Genomic DNA, 22,120 nt, shown 5'->3' on the forward strand with positions numbered 1-22,120 from the left:
ACGTCACGCGAGTGAGTGAGTGAGTGAGTGAGTGAGTGAGTGAGTGATTTGACAACCAGCTGACAAGCTCAGGTATAGCTTTTTGGAACAGAAGGCTGACATTTTGCGATCTAGAAATTCGCGTTTAATAGTAGTAGTATTTTTTTTAATGAAAATATATCTCCAAATGGGTTAGCGTCGTTACAGAGGTATTTATGTACTCATCACAAGGACATAACCAAGTGTATAAATGTTTTCAGTATACATGAACAAGAGGCGTCCGCACCCATGTGCTGCTCTTCTAGACCCTCGCGGGGAACATTATTGTGTTTTGTTTCCAAAGGTTTTAAAAGTTATAAATACATTATCTTTTTTAAAGAATGTTTACAATGTTCAATTTTTCAAAATTAGAAAAAAAACATGGAATTTTCAATATTAGATCCATGAAGACTGCATACTGAGATGAGAATTATATGCAGTATAAACACAACAATGGCGTGGTGATAAAATGGTATATTGATCAAAGAGAACCATCATGGGAACTAATTAGCCGGGGTCAATCGACAAAATCATATGCTGAAAACAAAACCCTGGCAATCCTAATTCTCCGCCTGTGTTAGCAACACCTGGCGAATCACATCGCAGCTTGTACATAACATTCATCACCCGGTCTGCAATAGACAAGTCTATGTTCTCGGTCAGCGTCTGTAGCGGGACACTGTCCATATTGTGAGTTGACAAAGAAGTGTTTCATCCCGTGGATTTACGGACTAATTGACCCCGGGTAGTTCATTTCGTGGCCTCGTGTTATATAAATTGGACCACAAATTAGTTTACAGGCCTGTATTGATGGCGGTGTCTTTGAAGCTGAACTTGTCAATTTCAGGTGTGAATTTCCAAAAATGGTGGTGATTTCAGATAAAAATGAGCTCATTTGTTATTCAATTTTGTGGACCGAAGCTGGCGTTAGAGGATTTGAATAAATACTACACTGACATAACACACAATCCAACACGACGAAATGAACACAAGAGGGACTCCACGAGCTTAAACACAATAATACGGACAACTGTGTTATCATTGAGGAGAGGTTTATTTACAAAATGATGCCGGCTTCACAGAATGAGTTGAAAGTATTTACACTCCCCGAGAGGTGAGATGTTGGGTATAAGGTAGAAGTGCTATTTGCAATGACTGAAATATTGTTTTTACTCAAATATGTTTTTATTTATTTTATATATTTTAGAGGGAGTAAAACGATGCACCTAATGTTCAACTTGCATGCACAAACTATGCTCAGATTGACTTGAATGGATTGAGGGAGTTGGTTTATGCCGTTTTAGCAATATTCCAGCGAAATCACGGCGGGGACACCAGCAATGGGTTCCACACATGGTACCCATGTGGAGAATCGAACCCGGGTTTTCGGCGTGACGAGCGAACCACCTTCACCGATATATAATTCTGTATGAACTATGCGTGGACATAATTCTCTAAGGTATATTTCTGTGTAGAATGTGCACAGTATATGTGCAATTACAAGCAGGGAAAGATGTGCGCAAAACGAATAACGATACAACATATCGTTGTAACAACATCACCAAACACACAGTGTATTTTTTCTCCGTTTTGATAAAAATATGTCACATAAAATGGAGATCTAAACGAAAACTGATGATACCACCGAGGGAGCTCTATATCAGGTCAGAGTTATGGATTAACATCAGATAAAAATAGTTTTCCAACACACCTTTCGGTACGGTACTGAATATTGGACTTGTCATAAACCCAAATTGCTAATTTCAGCCAGTTGATAGGCCATTAGAATGAGGTTTTTAAAGCTATAAATTACACATGTTATTTCTATTATCTTGAACAGATTCTCTACAAGTCATGAGACCCGTGCAGATCCGAGGTAGAAAAGGTCTTCAGAAACCCTTCGTCATCGTGTCGCAATTGCGTAGATCGATGTTCATGACATCAGTCACTGGATTGTCTGGTCCAGACTCGATTATTTACAGACCATCGTCATATAGCTGAAATATTGCTGAGTGCGGCGTTAAACAACAAACAAACAGACAAACAAAACAAATTTGTTTACGCTTATAATTTGTTTGAGAATATCGTGATGTTGTGTCGGCCAATCGTTTCAGTCGTAAATTGTTAACATGTATTTTATTCACGGCCGGATACAAAGAATTTTACGTTGGATTTGAAACTAAATTCCGTTCCGCTTTGAGCAAATGCACTATGGAGACAGGGCATCGCCACGGTAGCGGTCAATTGCTGATGACAGAGATTGCGGCACGTGGTTGTCGGTCATCATCACATCACAGAGACACAGAAAACAGCTGTCTTTTGCTTCTTCGACACCCATCCTTCCTAAACAGGTATCGTAATCTGCAAAAATATTTGAAATTTAAAAAATTATGCCTTGAACAAAATTATAGACTCAAAACATGTCAGAACACCCACAACTGGAATGAAGGAAGTTGCAATACCCGCCAGCCATGACAGATTAACTATAGTCATTTGAAAAACATCGGGTGTTATTTAACTTCTTTTGAGTTGTAAATAATGGTGAGGGGAGATGAAATGGTATTTTACGTCGCGTCCAAGATTATTGCACGTGGGGGGGAGGGGGGGTGCTTGTACTTGTATGGACTAATGCCGACTTCATAGTTCTAGCCCACTGAGATACCATGCCGCAATTTAACATTAATACCCCACTCAGGCACAGTATACTGACTCCGAGCAAACGAGTCGTTGTTAGAGACAGGGTAACGACAAGTACCACCTTTTACCGTCTTTTGGTATGACGCTCTACCACTAGACCACGGAGGCGGTCTTGTATATAAAGCCCCTGGTCCACATATTTGGAAATTGAGCTGAAATATCTCATAATTAATTTATTGTGGCCTCAAGAGTTGTTTGTTTAGGTGCGATTATTGATAATATATGCTTAAGATAACAACAATCTTGATTACTCTCTAAACTTAAACGATTTTAGTTCAGGGACATTGCTGAGCTTTTAAACAATCAGTGCTTGTCGTGTCAGCACCATATGGGTTGCAGAAAACCAGCTTCACGAAGGTTCAAAACACTTGGCATTCTGGTGAACCGACGGGTAAGGTGCTTACAAAAATCATAATAACTATCATCGGCTCCGGGATCAACTAAGGGAAACTATGTATAGCACATTACAGCGACTTAGGTAGTCCTGCACCATGACCGTGCAATATATTTATTTTATGAAAAAAATAATCTAGAAATGCATACAAAAGCAAGTCTAGCCAGCTCAAGCTAGCTCTATTTTTTATATTTTTAGAGTCAAGAAGGATATTGTGTAATATAAGATTTCAGAGACTAAATGTTAGTCTACGACTGATACCTTTAATATTTATGATCAAAGGTGTCGAATATAGAGGGGGGCAAACCTTAGACATTTTCATCTCGATATCACTGCCGCCGACACCGCTGTCACTTTCGAGGGGATCTCTGGGGCTCCAGCCCAACTCTTCTTTGTAAAATACATCAGCTACCTACATGAAATAGAACAATGACTATTTGAATATTTAGTCACTTTGTAAATCAAACACAGAGAGGAAAGGACATCATATCAGTTGAAAGACGAAAAGTAGTATCACTGCCATGAATCAGTAAAGATAAATATTTGCGACAACATAACTAAATTGAGACTTGTTTCTCATACTTGCCAAGCACATATTTTCACCAAACAATAAAGACAACGATTTTTCCGAAGCTAGGCTTAGTGAACAGCTACAGTTTGTTATACGGGTTTTATCATCCATAACCGGGGGCGCACGCAGACCCCCCGGAATCCCCCGTGGATGGAAGATGCGGGGAAATAATAAAATACCGAAGGATCAAAGAGATTTTACCCTCTATTTTTTAAGGATTTAAATAGAACTGTTAAACACAGACTTCGCGTCAATACCTTTCTCTCATTCACAGGGTTCATAAATAAATGACTTAAAACAACGTGTCTAATAATTGTTGATTCCGGGGTTTTATCTGCAAGTGAGTGAGTTGAGTTTAACGCCGTTTTGAACAGTATTCCAGTTATATCACGGCGTGTCAGCTTAATGTGGGAGGAAAGCCTGACGTGATGCATTTCGCAAGCGTTTTCACTTTGGTGAAACCCACGTGCGTGGGTATGGCGTTGAAAAACCTTGCAACATAATCGTGGCGAACCTGAATTCGAACTCACAATCATAGGTTACAACAGTCAGTTCTCCTCCTGTTGCTGAAGCTCTTCAATGGTGTGGATCAGCACCATCTGTTAAACTTGATGAATTACTGTAAAGCAATCAGCTATGTCTTCGTGGGGTCAACGGAAAAGGTAAGGTACCAAGACGTATGTATTTCTAACGAAGCTGATTGTGCATCATCGCTTACAGTCGACGTAGTTCGTTGCTCATGGTATCGACCACTGGTTCGTTTGGTGCAGGTTCGAATACGGACTTGTAATATAGGTGGGATACCGTTGCGACGTAACATTCACCGTAAACGTACAAATCGTCTGGATACATACACATTTATGTCTTTGTTTTCGGTTGGCCTTGACCGACCGCACGACCTGATTGTGACGCTGCATAATGTCAAGGACGCTGACCTCAGGATCAGAGTGAAGGTCATTGACGGGCTTCCATGTGTTCACGCCAGCTTGCATCGCCTGCAAATATTTGCGTCAATATTCTGGATAAGCTGATTTATCTAATAAATGTGAATTAGAATACAGTCACAAAAAATCTAACCTATAACTCTCTGCAAAGACCCACAGTAACTATAATCTCAAACAATCGGTACATCTGATCGTTCGAGATAACCAGCATATACAAAAACTGACCCTGACACAATATGTGAGTGACAAAATAATGAATCAAATATTGATCAGCAAAGCGATATCGATTTTCGATATAAAACGATACATATCAAAAGCACAAAGTTTTGGAAAGTATACAAATTGATTTACAGGTTCAAAGTGAGGATCAGTATGATTCATTTTAAAATGAATAGCATTCCGAAAACAACGTCACATCCTGTAAAACAAGTCGATACTTCTGTATATGCAACTGTATGTATGTATGTATGTATGTATGTATGTATGTATGTATGCATGCATGCATGCATGCGTGCGTGCGTGCGTGCGTGCGTGCGTGCGTGCGTATGTATGTATGTATGTTGTTATATATATCAAAGTATATTGACATACTCAGGCATTCGAGATACTTTATACATTCGAGATATCCGAGTTTATTGCTGTCATACTGTGTAGTTCCTCGCCTGCAGTCTTACGACGCCTTTCGCCAACATCCGTCACCCCCATCACACCATCAGCAACAACATAAAATCGGAGACCTAATCAAACACATCTGTACTAAATTCAACTCGACAATCTGATACAACCTACCTTTTTATGATGACGACATGATTTCTTTTCATCATCATCATCATCTTTTGAGTTCATTTTTGGGTCACGTGACGACCTTATGACATCATTGTATCTATTTTGCCTTGAGGCTGTACTTGTGTACACTGATGGACCATCAGATAAATCAGTGAGGTATGACATGTTATTAGCAACATATTTCGTCCTATCAGATGTGGTGGAGTTGTACATTTCAGGGGCGATCGTGATCTCGTTGAAGTCTCGTAAACCCAGATGTCTAGGTCTGGTAATCGTAACCTGTTTTTTTCGTTTGTCCAAATATTTAATAAGACACACGATCGTCATGACCGATAAGGACAACAGAACCGTCACACAAACCAGAACCGTAACAATCTTTAAATTCTTGAAGCGGTCTGAAACTCCCTCATCCATCACCGATAATTCCTGAATTTGAACGTTGAGATAAGCTGTTGCCTGTAGCTGAGGCGTGCCACAATCAGACACATGGATCCACAGTATGTAGGTGTTTATATCATGTACTATGTCTATTTCACGTGTGGTTGAAATATACCCGGAAGTAGTGTCAATTTCAAAGAGATCCGACTCATTTTGTGAAACTAACGAGTAAAGTAACTTGCCGTTTTCACTGCTGTCCATATCATAAGCCTGGACTACAGCGATGTCTGTTTTTGCTGCGGTTCTGTGTCCGATGACGATGGTGTCATTATTCTCCATAGGAAATACAATAACAGGATTGTTGTCATTTTCATCGATTAAAGAAATCGACACAAAAGCCGTCGTGTTCATAACGGGGTCTCCGTGATCTGTTGCTACAATTCCGAATTCGTATGTATTGATTCGCTCGTAGTCCAACTTTTCAGAAAGGGTAACACATCCGGTTGACGTCACTGAGAAAGGTAAGACATCTTGTCTGCCTTCCGTCAATCCGGTGTAGGATACATTTCCGTTCCCTCCTGAATCAGCATCTTTAGCTAACACACACCCCAGTACATATTTCACAGGCTCGTTTTCAAGGATACGGAAAGAATATAGCGATTTTTCAAACAGTGGAAAGTTATCATTTTTATCCGTAACGTTGACGAATACTGTGGTTGTGGCTGTTAAGGGATTCTCTCCCATATCAATTGCGGATACGTTCAGAACTATTTGGGACGACATTTCATAATCCAGATATGTATTTGCTACAATGTGACCCGTGTTATTTATACTTAACATGAATTGTTTGTTGTTGACGTCACCGACAAGGTCATACATCACGTCACCATTGATCCCCGCATCCCTGTCCAGCGCCGAAACCTTGCCTATGTACATGGGTAGTGTGGAGTTTTCTTGAACAACAAACCGATATATGTCACTCTCAAACACCGGTTGGCTGTCATTTTCATCTTCAACTACAACTGTAAACGACGATGTGGATGTTAAAGGTGGATTTCCCAAGTCGTGACAGCTGATGACGAGATCGTGCTTTGATATCAGCTCTCGGTTCAATGGTCGTCGTAACGACACTTTATATTCGTTCTGTTGAAGTCTTTGAAGTTGAAAATAGTTATTTTCCATGGAGCAAATGGCTTCGCCGTTAAAACCAGAATCGTTATCGTCAACATTAACAAGGGCGACAACTCGCCCAAAGGGAGAAGACTCTTGAATCGATGCAACTCCGTTTCGACTGAAGAGCAGCTGTGTGTTTATCGACGGAGCGTCATTCTGGGTATCCGTTATGAAAACGGCTATATAAACATATGCTGACAGTACAGGAAAACCCGAATCGGAGGCTTGTACCGTTATATCAAATTGTTTCCCACCTTCCGATCGTAATGATGTCAGAACACGTATTCCACCAGATAAAGGATCTATCTGAAAATACTTTTTCACATTTGGTGCATTGTCTCTAGCAAGCGAATACTCCACTCTGCTGTTTACACCCGCGTCTAAATCTTCAGCTGTAACTTGTAGAATGGTAGCATTTGTATTTATAGATTCGGGTATCCTTGTTTCGTATGACTTCTGTTGAAACACTGGAGGGTTGTCATTGGCGTCGCTAACATTAATATACACGGACAGAGTACTATTCCTTGTCGTATCCCCAGCATCAATGGCTATGACCGATGTTATATAACGCTGTGTTGTTTCTCTATCAAGCTGGGATACCAGCACTAACCAGGGTGTATTATCTTTAATCTCCAGGTCGAATGGAATATGCGTTGGAGATAAATTGTAGGAAATTAAATGATTATTAGCTGACCCGTCCTTATCTACAGCATTAGGGAGCGCTATGGACCACCCAATTTTCGCATTTTCCGCAACACTCGTACGAAAACTTTCAACTTCAAACTCAGGTGTATTGTCATTGATGTCAATAACTTTTATATTGACGTGAAATTTCATGAAAAACGCACTAGTCAAAGATTGCACGGCTATGTCCATTTTCAAAATACACTCTTGTACATCGCTGCACATTTCTTCTCTGTCGATAGCTTCTACTGCAGATAGGTCACTTGAAATATCATCAATTTCGAATTTCCTGTCCAGTTTGTCTGAACGAGAAACTATAGTGTATCTCAGTGAGCTGAGGTCTTCTGATGCCAGTATCCTGGATATGTCTGTGAGATTGGCCACGTTACCTAACAGTACTGGGTGACTGGCTTCCTCCACCAGAGTTAAATAAGAATTAACTGAAACGTGGGTGAGGACAATGATTAGGAAGATCTCCTTTTCCATGGCTGATCGATGGCATTGAGTAGACGTAGACCTGCAAGATAATAAATATGAACTGTGTTTATCAAATTCCTTTCACATGCTAAGAAGTTGACTGTTATAAGAAAAACTCATATATGAATATAAGAATACAGTAAACCACGGTTATAACGAACACGCTTATAACGAACTGACGGATATAACGAACTTACTTTTTTGACCCCGAATATCTGCTGTAGTTATGCTGTATATATGCTTATAACGAACTACGGATATAACGAACTAAAATTAGTAGTCCCTTTGAGTTCGTTATAACCGTAGTTCACTGTATAATATTTCACTTGAGATGAAATATTTATGACCACTGACTTTTGTTTATTAGTAAATAAGCCAAACTGGCGATTGTTTATATATAGCTACATGAAGTAATGCTGTTCAACCGCGCTAATGCTAACCCCAACACGATCTGTAAACAGATCATGAATTGTCCGCCGTGAATGTTTGCAGTGATATAACAAATAGTTCATTTTCTAATTAATTCCCTTGTGTGTTCATGGAAGAAATGGATTAATGAACCCTACACTAAAATTCCCGGCAAGAGAAAAGTACACACCTATGTTTGACTGCGGGATAAAAATGAAACAAACACGAAATGGTTACTCGATCGTGATATATTTGATACGGGTACCATGGTTGTGTTTCGGATCTTAAGTTTGCAGTGTTTCTGGGATTTCCTTCAACAAAGTGACGTTTTGATAACGTTTGTAAGTATTGGGTCAAATCCAATCTTTAAGTGCATGCTTTCTTTTGCCCTGCAGTTAAGCTTTTATGACCACCCTAATTATGAATCGGGTTGTTTCAAAGTATGGCTGGGATCATTGTGTGTCATCACATCTTGTTGTCCTGGGTGAAGGTGTTCATGCTATCAACCACTTACGTAATACTGCTGACTGCAGCAAAAAACATTCAATGAATTAAATTCACGGAACCAAAGAAATTATATTATATAATATAATGCATCTCAAAACGGTTTCATATTTAACAAAATAACATGAGTTAACGCAAACCCATTTTTACATGGCGAACGTGACTTCGTTGCGTTAACGTTGTCAGAATCAAAATATACCATCAAAAAAAAATGGTATGGTAAAATGTTAAACAGTTTGTCTGCAGACAAACATTTACAATACAGTCTATCATAGTCATTTTGATCAATTCCGCGTGCCTTTTGTACCCAAAGAGGTAAACGACATGTGAATGAGATAAGACGAATATTCATGTGGTAAGCAACACCATTTGACTGTAAGCTTGGAATACAAAACGACCAAATTAAAAGATAAAATGCTACCATATGTCGCATATTTTAGATTGCACGCACGGATTCTTTCCCAGAAGCGCATTTGAAGCTGCAGTGAGTACCTATACATCCAGCTTATCAACACAAATGAGCTGGCGGTTTTGAGGCGGTCATGTTTCGTCGGACAATCGCAAGGCTGTTATAAAAGAGTCGGTATCTTTCATCAAATCTCGGCCCTTAATCCCGGGCTTTGGGGCCAATAACAAACAGCTGATGTGCATTTCAGTAGAACATTTTATACGAAAGTTATCGTCGTTTTATTTCTGTTTCAAAACGGCCCCACTGTCTAGCTGTTTAAAAAGTGGGAAAGGATTAAAAAGGATTAAATTGGATGTTTGCGACGGCAATGAATCCCGAGAACGGGTGTTTTCTTCAAAGATCTGGATAATCCCAAAACGCCTCCGCTCCTTACAGTTGAAAATGCGTTGGTTGTATTTTCACATTTCAGTTCATCAAAGTAACGGTATTAGCCCCGTATTTCATTCCCAAGTACCGACTTAAAGTTCAATTGTGCTCAAACACTTTATCATTATTGTGACTTTAACATTGTTGAAGTTTGCACACAAAGAAATAGTACTCTCGGTGTGATGAGTAATTACCGTTAACAGACCTCAATGTGTCTTCTAACAATGTATCTCAAATGTCAATCAGTATAGAGACATCACAGTTAATACCGATATCGTGATGCTACTGGTTAATGAGCCTGTCATGTATATACATCGAAACCTCGTTATACCGCAAACCCCTTCTGACGGACGATCTTGTGAACCTAACATAAATTGCAGGGCAACCGAAAGTATACCCCCACGGATAATGATGGCTAAAATGAAACAAACAAGAAATGTTGTTTCGATGGTGAGACCGCCTCCGTGGTCTAGTAGTAGAGCATCCGCCCGGAGAGCGGAAGGTCCGGGGTTTGATCCCCGGCCGCGTCATACCAAAAGACGTTAAAAGATGGTACTTGTTGTTACCCTGTCTGGCGCTCGGTATTAAGGGGCTAAAACAAGGACTGGTCGGCTCGGAGTCAGTATACTGTGTCTGAGTGGGAATATTCATGTTAAACTGCGACATGGTATCTCAGTGAGCTAGCACTATAAATCGGCATCAGTCCAGTACAAGCAGCCACACAAACACATACACGTACATGCATGTCGCTATATAAGTGGACGCGACGTTAAACCCCATTTCACCTCACCTCACCTCGATGGTGATGTATTTTATATAGGTCTCATGGTTGTGTTTAGACATAACGTTTGCAGTGTTTCGGCGACTGATATCAACCTTGTAACGTTTTAATAAAGTTTTACGTTTTGGTTCATATACAATTTTTAAGACTTAGTGCATACTTTCTTTTGCCCGGAAGTGTATGGTTGACATAACAACGACTCTTTGATCCGGATTTAGGATTAAAGTGAACAATTTCACTTTCCGGATTAACGGGGTCGCCTTTATACCACCCACACTCTGTATGTACATCAGGTAAGTGCAATGGGTGTCAAGCGATGCGACTCTGATTGTGTAAGTGGCGACTGACGGGATCGGGTGGTCGCTGACTTGGTTGATGCATGTCATCGTATCCCATTTGCGTAAATCGATGCTCATGATATCAGTCCCTGGATTGTCTGGTCCAGAGTTGATTATTTACTGACCGCTGTCATATAGCTAGAATATTGCTGAGTGCTGCGTTAAACAACAAACAATCTTACACGAACATAACAATTTGAATAATAAAACAATATTAAATTTAAAATCGTGGATAACCGGTATGAATAAACAGTAGATGGGGTCAGCATTATTCGATATATCAATTGATCGATCGGTAAAAGGTAGTTTATGCCTTATATCTTCATTATTCATATTTTCACTTTCAAAATTGTTTAATTCTGAACATAAACATATATGTAATACCACGTTGAACACAACTGTTACCTCAGAATGAAACGAACTCCGAGCATCATTTAGAACGATCGTCACACCAAAATCGGTGAGATGGACTGTATCGTTGAAGCATGTCAATGCAATCTAATATTGACTTAGTCCGATCGGTATCTCGTGTGAACTTCTCATTTAATACCGTGTTACATATCTTTGACTAACACTCGTCTACCCGACGAAGCCGGTAACCCTAGAAGTTCATTTAACCACGTAATTCGTTGATTACACGGGTATCCATCCCAAAAGGGAGCTTTAGTACTCATTGACAACATCTCACGACTTCTTACTGGATAACAGGGGTGGTATTTATCTAGAAGGGTTTCATTTGTTACCAAATTAAGGTAGATTAGTACCTTGGTGTCAGTCCGCGTAAACTGCTGGATCTCGAAGACAGTGTTCGGTAAGGCTCGGTAATGAGTTGTCCTGTCTGTGACACGTTGTTTCATCTTGACGGGCTCTGCCTCAGGACACACTGTGATATAACCGCTTTGTTGATCAAGCCAGCATGGATATGTTTAAGTAAACCAATTTGAAGGCTTCTTGTTTTCATTTGTGACCAAAGTGCTTCGTTTATTCTGCCCAAAGTACAGGGATATGTTCAGGAAAGAGGGATCAGACACGTGTTTACATCATGACAGGTACTGAGTTGCTAGATCATACATCATGGCTTGAGTTATGGTTTGGCCTCAACAAATAGACTGCATCGACGGCGTGTTGCCCCTGTCGGTCGCGAAACTGTTTGTGTATGACAGTTTAAGGAGAGTCAGGGAAGAAGTGTATAGAGACACTTAAGAGAACACACACAAACACACACACACACACACACACACACACACACACACACACACACACACACACACACACACACAGACATACACACACACACACACACACACACACACACACACACACACACACAGACAGACAGACACACACACACACACACACACACACACACACACACACACAAACACACACACACACACACACACACTTTAGTATGCTGACTTGTAGAGGAAGACAACATATCAAATATACATGTTTTACTCCCACAATACAAACGACGATCTATTTTAAAATATCGCTTTTCATGTCACTTATTTGTAATAAACCCACATTTTTACCCATGGAGAAGCAAATATATGTTTACACGTCGAACTAACCTGTCATATATTTCAGCATACACAGATCATAAGACTTTGGCATTTCTACAAATGACGAACGTCTCTTAAAATATAGGTTTGACGTATGACACGCCTTCATCGAGATCAACACAATCAAATCTGTGTATTGATAAATACAAACAGGATAAAGCTTGAATGTTTCCCAGAAACTGGTCAAGGATGAGTTCTATTCACAATCTATATATTTTCTAAGTACGTTGTGTGAGTGTCTGTCTGTCTGTGTATCTATCTATTCACATTCGACGAAATCAAAAACATTTTTTTATGATGTGGGCTATAATGACAGAATCATGAATGGCTTTACACACCACTTATAGCAAACTCCCAGAAGCAGCTTGGCAGGAGACACCAGGGCATACTTGCACAAAGCGATCTTAGAGCTATGACTATTGTAAGCCTATGTTAACGTATGGGAGTAACGATCATCTTAGTGTTAAGGTTGCTTTGTGCAAGTGGGTCCAGAAATGGACTTCACACAATGTTCCCTTGTGTGGGAATCGACCTCGGGCCATACACGTTACCAGCTCGGCTACCCCACCGCCCATATAGCTTTACACACCCATCTTCACAGTAACACTATTGTCAGTGCATACTAGCATACCGCCATGCAGATTAAGATCGTTTTGATGTCAAAATCAGTCACACGATGAATTCTTCTCTCCCTTTCAAATGTAAATCATTTGTGGGGAATGAAAATTCAAATGAAAATTTACTTGTCAGAATTACTGTTTGAATTTTAAAAAAGGATATGAACTTTTATCTTTAAGGAAAGGAAGATGATGTACTTAACACATAAATAATCTGAATAACAACATGATCACACGTACTTTTGCTTTTGATTGTATATATAAAAAACATGTTCCACCAAAACTTCAAAATATATATGTGAGTATGTTATAACAAAATAATATGTTTTGTGAAAAACGAAAAAACAAAAAACAAATGCAAACGCATTTCACTTTGATATCAAAAATTAAAAAAACTATTAATATACAGTAAATTTCTTGCCCTTCTTCCGCCAAATATGAAACAAATTCATCTGTTATCAAAGATAAGGTACAATTTCATTGTAAACTGGTCAACATTTTTCGACCTCATCTGAATCAAATCTCAATGATTGCTACTTCATCAAACGATGATTATTCCTGTTCTGTTTCCGTCATCAATTCGAAATAAAGATGGCTATGCTAATGTAGGGGGGCGAAGGGGGGGGGGGGGGGGGGGGGGGGGCACATTCTTCCTCCATATTCAAACTATGAAGCCCCTCATCCCTCTGGCCAGGCCAGCGGGATTCTGCATCTGTATTTACACCATGTTTGTACAGCACACACGCAAAGCACTTCCAAGGGCGTATAAATAGCCGAGAGCCTGTTTACAAATAGTTAAGCATCCGTTGACATGTAGTTTTCACAGAAAACAAGAACCACTGGTGGTTTTCTATTCAATCACGTACTACGAAAATATACAGATGGTGAATGGAACATATCTTTGCCTGTTTCTGGGAAACATTCAAGCTTTGTCCATATGAATATCCTATTCATATTTATCAATATACAGAATTGTCATGTTTGGTTGAGTTGATCTCGATGGAGGCGTTGACATACTTCAAACCTAAATAGACGAGACATTCGTCCTTTGTAGAAATGCCCCAGGGTCGTAATCCGTGAATGTTGAAAGACATGAAACGTTAATTTGGCGAATAAGCCTATATTTACTTCTCATTAGGTGAAAATGTCGATTTTATAACAAACAAGTGACATGAAAGCGGTTTTTTCATACGTCGTCATTTGGTTTGATATAAAGTTTATGTGTATTAAATAGGCTGTCTTCATCAACAAGTCAGCATACTGAAGTACGGTTATTAAGGTGAGCTATGGTTATGTTGAGATGCTTCTTATCAGGTGTCAGCATTTCAGCCTAACGTGTCCAGACTAACGTGAGTATAATGTATATGATTAAATTACGAGATATAACATTATATACATATACTTAAACTCTACAATATTAATAGTTTACATAAGCATCAGGACGTGGAATGCATCCGGATATGTAAAATGATTCAAATCACTCATGGACAACATCAAAACTATTTCCGTTCTCATGACAAAGAGGCTTTCTACCTACACAATGAACCCTTTCAACTGAAATCGTCGTTCAACTGAAAGTTCCGATTCACAGAGAACGTAGAAAGACTAAAGTTAAAGATTTTATCAAACTCCTTCAGGGCAAAACAGTCTGTGAAAAATTACCTTTTCCGATCTAGCCTACCCCATGCCCAATCTCAGCGCGTTTATGAGATTAATCACAGAAATATTATGAGACGCTTCAGTGATAAATGTAATTGGCTACCATGGTCAGAGCAAACAACATGGTGTATGTGCGAGATGGGGTTTGGAAGTAGCGTTTGTGTTTTATAACAATAGCAGGCTTGTAGGAGTTATACAGACTGGATATATGTGTGTTTGTGTCATATTGTCCATGCTTTGAGCAGTTGATAGTATCGATCTTTCGCGGAGTTGTAGATTAGATTTCGGTGTATGACTATAAATTGTATGAAGGGTATGTTATTTTTTTAAATGAATCTTAAATCTTGAAATATGTATCATTGAGCTTGTCCGAGTATAAAATGATATTTACTAAATAAGTATATTTGAAGAGAATTATGGAACAATCTAGGTAACTTTACTTGAAATTATTCACGTTTTTTTGTGGTTTTTAATTAGTTTCATGGCTTAAACAAACCAGTATTTTTTCGAATGTATCCCTATTGTTTATAGCCACGATTAACATGATTGCGGGATACAATATTACAGACTCGTCAACACAAATAAACACTGGTCTCTGGACACAAATGTTAAAAAGAGGCATAAAAGGCGATTCTTTAATCTGGTTAAGAATATGCAAAAGAATATACAATAATTAGTAATATCAAATTACTCATTATCTGAGTATTTTACAAGTAAATTATGTGTATGACAAGGAAATATTGTTTCACCCCATTTGTTATCAAATTTTCTTCATGACCTGGAATCTTCTTTATTGGGTAATGAGTTCGAGGGAATGAATATCGGTTGCTCAACGGAGAATGAAATATACTGGGAGTGGATACATTTGATTGTCCAGTTACATGCAGATGACACAATAGGGTTCAGTGAAACGTCCCAAGGTCAAAATCAAATTAATAATTAATAGATATCTTTCAAGCACGCCTGCGATAGTCGCAATGCATGCAACACACGGTATACGTATGTGTCTGCTTAACGACCTAATCAATATGCCGGGTTTTATTTGTAAACTACCAAAGACTCATTCCTCCTGATGAAATAACCGACGGTCGTACTATACGAAATTTGTATTGAATCAGAGGCTACAAAAGCATCTCCCTGCCGTATCCCACTCGTTGCTTCATTCAGAGGGTCATCCCGCCGGACAGGGGTCACTCACAGGTGTTGTCTCTTCCTGAAACCTCTATCTCTGCATCTCAGTCCCGGAGGCGCTACAGAATGGTCAAGTGGTCAAGGCGATCAGTTTGACTTCTCTCGCCCACTGGTCAGACACGCTTGACCCATCTGTCATAGTGATCATTCAAATTCCGATGCGCACATCAGGGGTGGTGGTGTTCATTATTACATGACATTACTTATGATTTGTTATTTTGTTCGGGCTACTACAAATACACGTACACATCAAAGGGTTAATTTCGTTTTAAACAAGGATATGGATATGAGCACAATAAAGATCTAAAGTTCATGTGTATTTATTGATTACATTTGACACAGCTAAATATTAGTATTAGTTCCGCTATTGATTCATGGCACCGTCATTTATGACACTGTGAAACTAAAACATAAAGAATATTATCAATATCATATGGCAATGTGATTCATGTCGGTCAATATATTTATATATACTACAAACATGTTAATAATGATATCAGTTGAGCCTACGCATCACCATAAGAAACTCCTTCGGTGGAGCTGTAACTTGTGACGTTTTAAGACATTTTATTAAACTAAGAAACAATTGGATATATAAATAGGCTTGACATGGTTTTCGTTCCTTAGTGATCTTTCAAATTTCAGTTTAACATTCAAGGGGCGTACGGAAATCAATTAAAATTGAAAGATTGGTCTTTTCAATTACGCAATTGCCTTTCCCCTCCTTATATAATACACCTAATCTCTATTCGACACGGTTTACATATTACATAACTATTTGAACTGTCGATTCACCTTTTGCATAATGAGATAAACCGTTAACTCGAAGTCATCTTTTGCAAACAGCCGGGAAGCTGTCTATTTGTTTTGGCAGGTCAATGCTAAATACTGCTGTCTGTGACAGAAGCTGGCAAGATGCTGTCTCTGACCACCACCAAATATTGACCAATGGTCATCACCTGCGTCTGGTGTGCCCTGAGGGATCTCTCAGCGTGACCACTGTCCACTAAAAGCCGACTAATGGATTGCTGGTCACTCCTGTTCGGACACAATGCCTTGACCATCATCGGACAATCTCCAAACACTGTAATGACCCCCACCAATCTATTTCATCTCGTTAGCTGAAAATCACAACCACTTGTTATTGTAAATATCGAAAAAGTAATAAAATAGCGTGTGTACATTTCATTGTCTATTTCTCGCAAGCTGATTGGTGGGTATTGTCAATTTCAGAAGAGGAGGTACGAATTTCAGTGTAGACCCGAGACATGTGTGTTCGTCACAGTATGCTATCTCCTTCAAATTGATTGTCGAGGGTTGTCGATTTCTTGTCAATAGCATCACAACGGTAGTGGAAGGAGCTTTGATTAATCGGGTATAAAAGACCACTTTTGACAGTTTGTACATTGTACTTGAATTTAATTGGATAAATTAAAAATTGAAATCCACCCGAGGCTTAAGAAGTTTGAAAGGGCCTGATTGGCCGGTTGATAACACTATAGCCTGCAGGAACATATGATGTTTTATCAGATGGAAACAGTTAATAAGGTTTCAATTTGTGGTTATTAGCGTTGATGTTAGAAACTTTTAGCCAGAAAATTGAAATTTGACTACAAAGACTTAAAACTTGAACCGCGGATCATGAGATAGAGACGGGGACGTTTTTCATGTTAAACAGGTATGTGCCGGTAAAAAAAAAAACACACTCTCCCAGTCTCCTGCTGTATTATAATGTGTGTCATATATCAGAAATGCTACCAGCAATGTCTTGGCTGTTGAGAATAGATTTAAGTGAACGCAGAAGTTAACAGGTGCTATCGCAGACATGTCTTTCTAATCACGATGTGCAAATAAACCTGAAGATGATGAAGTGAAATATCCTTCTTGAAACTACACTGCTGGGCAAAGGAAGTATACACTCATGTTTATGGAAGCTAACAGGCAATGGGTCATTATTCGCTGGTGATGTCTTGAAGGTGTGACAATTTTATATTTGTTGCATTTTTACAAAAAGAAAACAATGACTTCCATGTAAAAGAAAAGGTGAATGACTTGACGACCAACATTTATAGAATCTGTCTGAACTCCCACTCATGAGCTGTACATTTCAAACGAAATAATACTGGATCTTGAGGGATCGAATATGTTTTGTATCTTTACTTAGAAAATAACTTTTTTTTGCAAAGAATAATTGTAAGATTTGATGGGTCATTGCTTCTGAATTGTTAGCCAAGCACAACATATTGTTTGGTCATGTTGACTTTTCCTAGAGAGCCAGAGTTCCACTGATGTCCATATATCCGATTTTGAATTATTTCCTGTTAGTAGGCAGAAAGTGATGTAGAATTTTGTGTCGAAATAATTAGAGCATAGTATCCAAAGTGTACCAAAATGGGACGCTATTGTAGCATGTCCAGTCTGTTACTCCTTGTAACATATTTTTTTCCATTTTGCGGAATGTTGATCTATTTTTTCACAATGTTTCCTTACTAAACATTTGTAAAGATATTGAGTGAGGTTTTCATATTGTCTGTAGGTGTTTAGGTATTAAAGACGGGTCTCATATTCGTCCAGTTGATGCCTCTTTTCTGCAGGATGTTTTTATGGAGTTTATGATGCCCATGTATGTCAAGACATTTATTTGTAAATTAAAGTTCGTCACAAAAAATGCACAGGATAGAAGATTTCTAAAACGCTTAATAATAATTTATATCAATCATTTCTTCTAATTCAAGACAATAGGCTATTCCAAGGAAGTGAAGGGGACCTTGGGTCCAGTTTTGTTTCCACTCTGGACATGGCTTTATTCTTGATAATTTTCGTACCCTATAGAAATAAGCTGTGTCTTATCGATGTTTACTTTTAGTCCAGAGAAGCATGCAGAAAACTGATGTACTTGTAGTACTGTGTGTACACGAGTTGGTACTAATACGCTTCCATGGAAAAATGATAATATGTTAAAACGTTTACGAATAATTATGTTTCCACTGAAAAACACACATATATCTACACCAAGGTTGACGTGTATAGTATATACTTATATGCTTAACTGTTTTGAATGTTTTTAAGTGTTTGGATTTCTTTCTTTCAAATATTTTTATTTGTTGCATTTCACAACGGTTTTACAAATGTTGCAGAAAATGTGAATGACATGATGCCCAAAACTTATAGAATCTGTCTAAAGTCCAACTCATAAGTGCTGTAATATATCAGATGCACAAATCATAATCTTTTGAAATTCCACCATTGAATCTTTTACTTTAAAATGATTTAGTAACAAAATAGCGCCTTCCATACGTGTAAAAAAAATAAATGATTATATGCGTGAAAGTTAATTACCATGATGTAAATTATTAGTTTTTAAATAATTAGCTTATAAATAATTAATTGTCAAAAGTGTTGCTTTCGAAAAAGACCGAAGTGTTTCTGTGAGTCGGTAAATTGAATATGCCCATGTCCCAGGTTCTATCAATTCGACAATGATGGCAGATTGGTAGAGTAATTGCAAGTCACACGTACCATTATACTCAGCAGTGTCAATGATGCATTCTTAAGTGATGTAGCAATACATCCAATGTTCAAAACATAATTTACTTTGGTTCAGCAAAGGTCAAGTTATATTTAGATACAAATTATCTCCAGAGGTAAGCGAAACGTCATTGTAAATTTGTTTTGTATTTTTACATTTAGTTTTTTAAAATTTGATTATTATTTATACAAGCGACACTATTTAACCAATGCCTATTGATTGTATTGCCTCTTACTTTAATCTTAATTGTTGGCATAATTGACAAATGCCTTTTTCCCCAATTACAGATAAGCCACAATCAGTTATAGTAACCCCAAAACAAAACAAAGCCGAAATCTTCTGTTAGCTGTAAAAAGATAATTATCACTTGACTTGATGGAATAAAGATGTCTTGTTTGATTGAAATATTCCACATACAGTGAGGGTCAACGAACATATATGGCGTTGCAATAATTCTAGACAAGCAGAGTGTCGATATACGAAAATAGCCCTCTTACAGGTTCATGAGAAAGTCGTTGTGGACGATGTATCCTGCACATGGAGTGAAAGTGGTTATGTTGTATCATACATTGCCTGCATATTATGTTCGTGTTGAGATTTGGCTGCATGGTTAGTGATTAAACGGAATCAAGTTTAACTCATATCAATTCAGACACGAAACATATACAGTCAAGTCCCGTTAATCCGACATCGATGGTTGCATATGATTATGTCGGATTAACGAGTTTGTCGTATCCCATTTATATATAAGATGGAAACCGGCGTTTCGTACGGGTACAGAAAGTTAAACATTGCAAATTTGATGAGGGATCGTTAAAACATTTTCGTAAACGTAATACTAATATAATGACTATCTGACCTCTCCCCAAGAGATCTGGCAACGGAGAAAAAAAAAAGAAAAACAATACTGCATACTCTGTCCTGAAATTTATAATGTTGATGATAATTCAAATGAAACTGATATAGCATTTTTACATTCCTTATGAATATATTTGTTGTACAATCTATTTTAGAAATCTTTGATCAGTTTTGAAGAACGAACTTTCTTATGAAGTGTTCCGCATTATGTTTTCGAGTAAAAGATAAAAAGGCTTTTGTGTGCAACTGGTATGTGTTATGCATTCATGATGAAACGAAGACAGGGGGACATTGAGCCCTATGGCGAGAGTCGGCTGAAGATGCTGACGTTTCGGGGCAAACTTTCTCAAAATACAATATCAGTTTCAAAGTTACAAAACAGCCAGATCAAAATTGATAGCTAATGGGATCACTACCAAATCCAGATTCCACGTGAACAGCTATCTATAGATGCCACAAATTGTCACACTTCTTGCTGACCATTTGATCTGAATATAATTAATTAAATAAAGCGGCAAAACACTTTCCTTATCCAATAAGGGGCGGTGGGGTAGCCGAGTGATTAAAGCGTTCGCTCGTCACGGCGAAGACCCGGGTTCGATTCCCGACATGGATACAATGTGTGAAGGCCATTTCTGATGTTCCCCGTCGTGATATTGATGGAATATTGCTAAAAACGGCGTAAAACCATATTCACTCACTCACTCACACCCATATCAAATAGACATCTCTTCATAAAGCAGATTCGATTTTGCGATTCCGACTATCATGAGTATGTGACAATGAATCAATAAAAAAATACCAAATAGTAATTACACCAAACATTGGGCAATAACTTCTCCAGTTACCCCATCAGTTAATATTTATATTACTCAAATTTTGATAGGAATAATAAGATATGTCAGATTTACTTAAATGTACTCTTGACTCAAAATGAGAATCACTTATGTGTGTTACAGAAATATGAAATTATCCTTATCCAACCTGGAACAGTATGTTTAATACCATTGAAAGCCTCCTGATTATAACTTAAAGTAGCATCTTGCTGATGTTGTAACTGTAAACATGTAACATTTACATTTTGTGAAAACGTTACGTTAAGGATAAATGTATAAGTACCATATATAATACATGCATATATACCATTTGAAATCTAGTAATGTATACTACTCAAAATAGTTAAGGATCAGTTGATTCTTAATTAGCTATGGCATGACAGTTTAACAATAACGTGAAAGAATGAGTTGTCCCATAACTTCTTTTGAGTGGTATATAACACTTACATGTATAGCAAGCAATTTGATATATCCATAAAGGTGCGGGAATGTGCACGTGCAACAGTAGAAACAGGTTCAATGCACATTGCAAGTTTGCACCTTACCTCACGTATATTCATTAAGTCCCTTGACTTTGTGAAACATTTTCCGGTCAATCAATTACCCATCTTATCACTATAGATATAACATATTATACTTACTTTGTGTCTCCGCCTCAACAAGAAGGTCTAAACACGGCGACCATTTTCTACGAAATTGAAGTCGGAAAGTACCAGTTAGAACGAAGCGCAAAGGGAAATGGATGACATTTTTTTTCAGTTTCAGTGCTCGCTGTTTCAAGATCTTGTCACGTTTTCTGGTTTGAAAGACCATGATGGTGCAGGCGTACATACGTCGGCGCCCTCTAGCGGCACGTTCACAATACACACAGAGCAGA

The 22,120-nt window shown here is 38.3% G+C and overlaps 1 protein-coding gene across 1 annotated transcript; it reads right to left on the minus strand.

Annotated features, from left to right (window-relative positions):
- Positions 1-1,071: 1,071 nt before the first annotated feature.
- LOC124134495 (protocadherin-7-like) lies at positions 1,072-21,928 on the minus strand. The gene is made up of 5 exons (XM_046499338.2): positions 21,885-21,928; positions 5,414-8,162; positions 4,535-4,675; positions 3,417-3,521; positions 1,072-2,379 (listed from the first exon to the last, which is right to left on the minus strand). Exons 2-5 carry the CDS (start codon positions 8,129-8,131, stop codon positions 2,362-2,364), a joined length of 2,982 nt encoding a protein of 993 aa, XP_046355294.2. The 5' UTR covers positions 8,132-8,162; positions 21,885-21,928; the 3' UTR covers positions 1,072-2,361.
- Positions 21,929-22,120: the final 192 nt, after the last annotated feature.

This window comes from Haliotis rufescens, unplaced genomic scaffold (genome assembly GCF_023055435.1).
Source record: "Haliotis rufescens isolate VD_foot unplaced genomic scaffold, xgHalRufe1.0.p SCAF_35, whole genome shotgun sequence".
In the NCBI taxonomy this organism is placed as follows: Eukaryota; Metazoa; Mollusca; class Gastropoda; order Lepetellida; family Haliotidae; genus Haliotis; species Haliotis rufescens.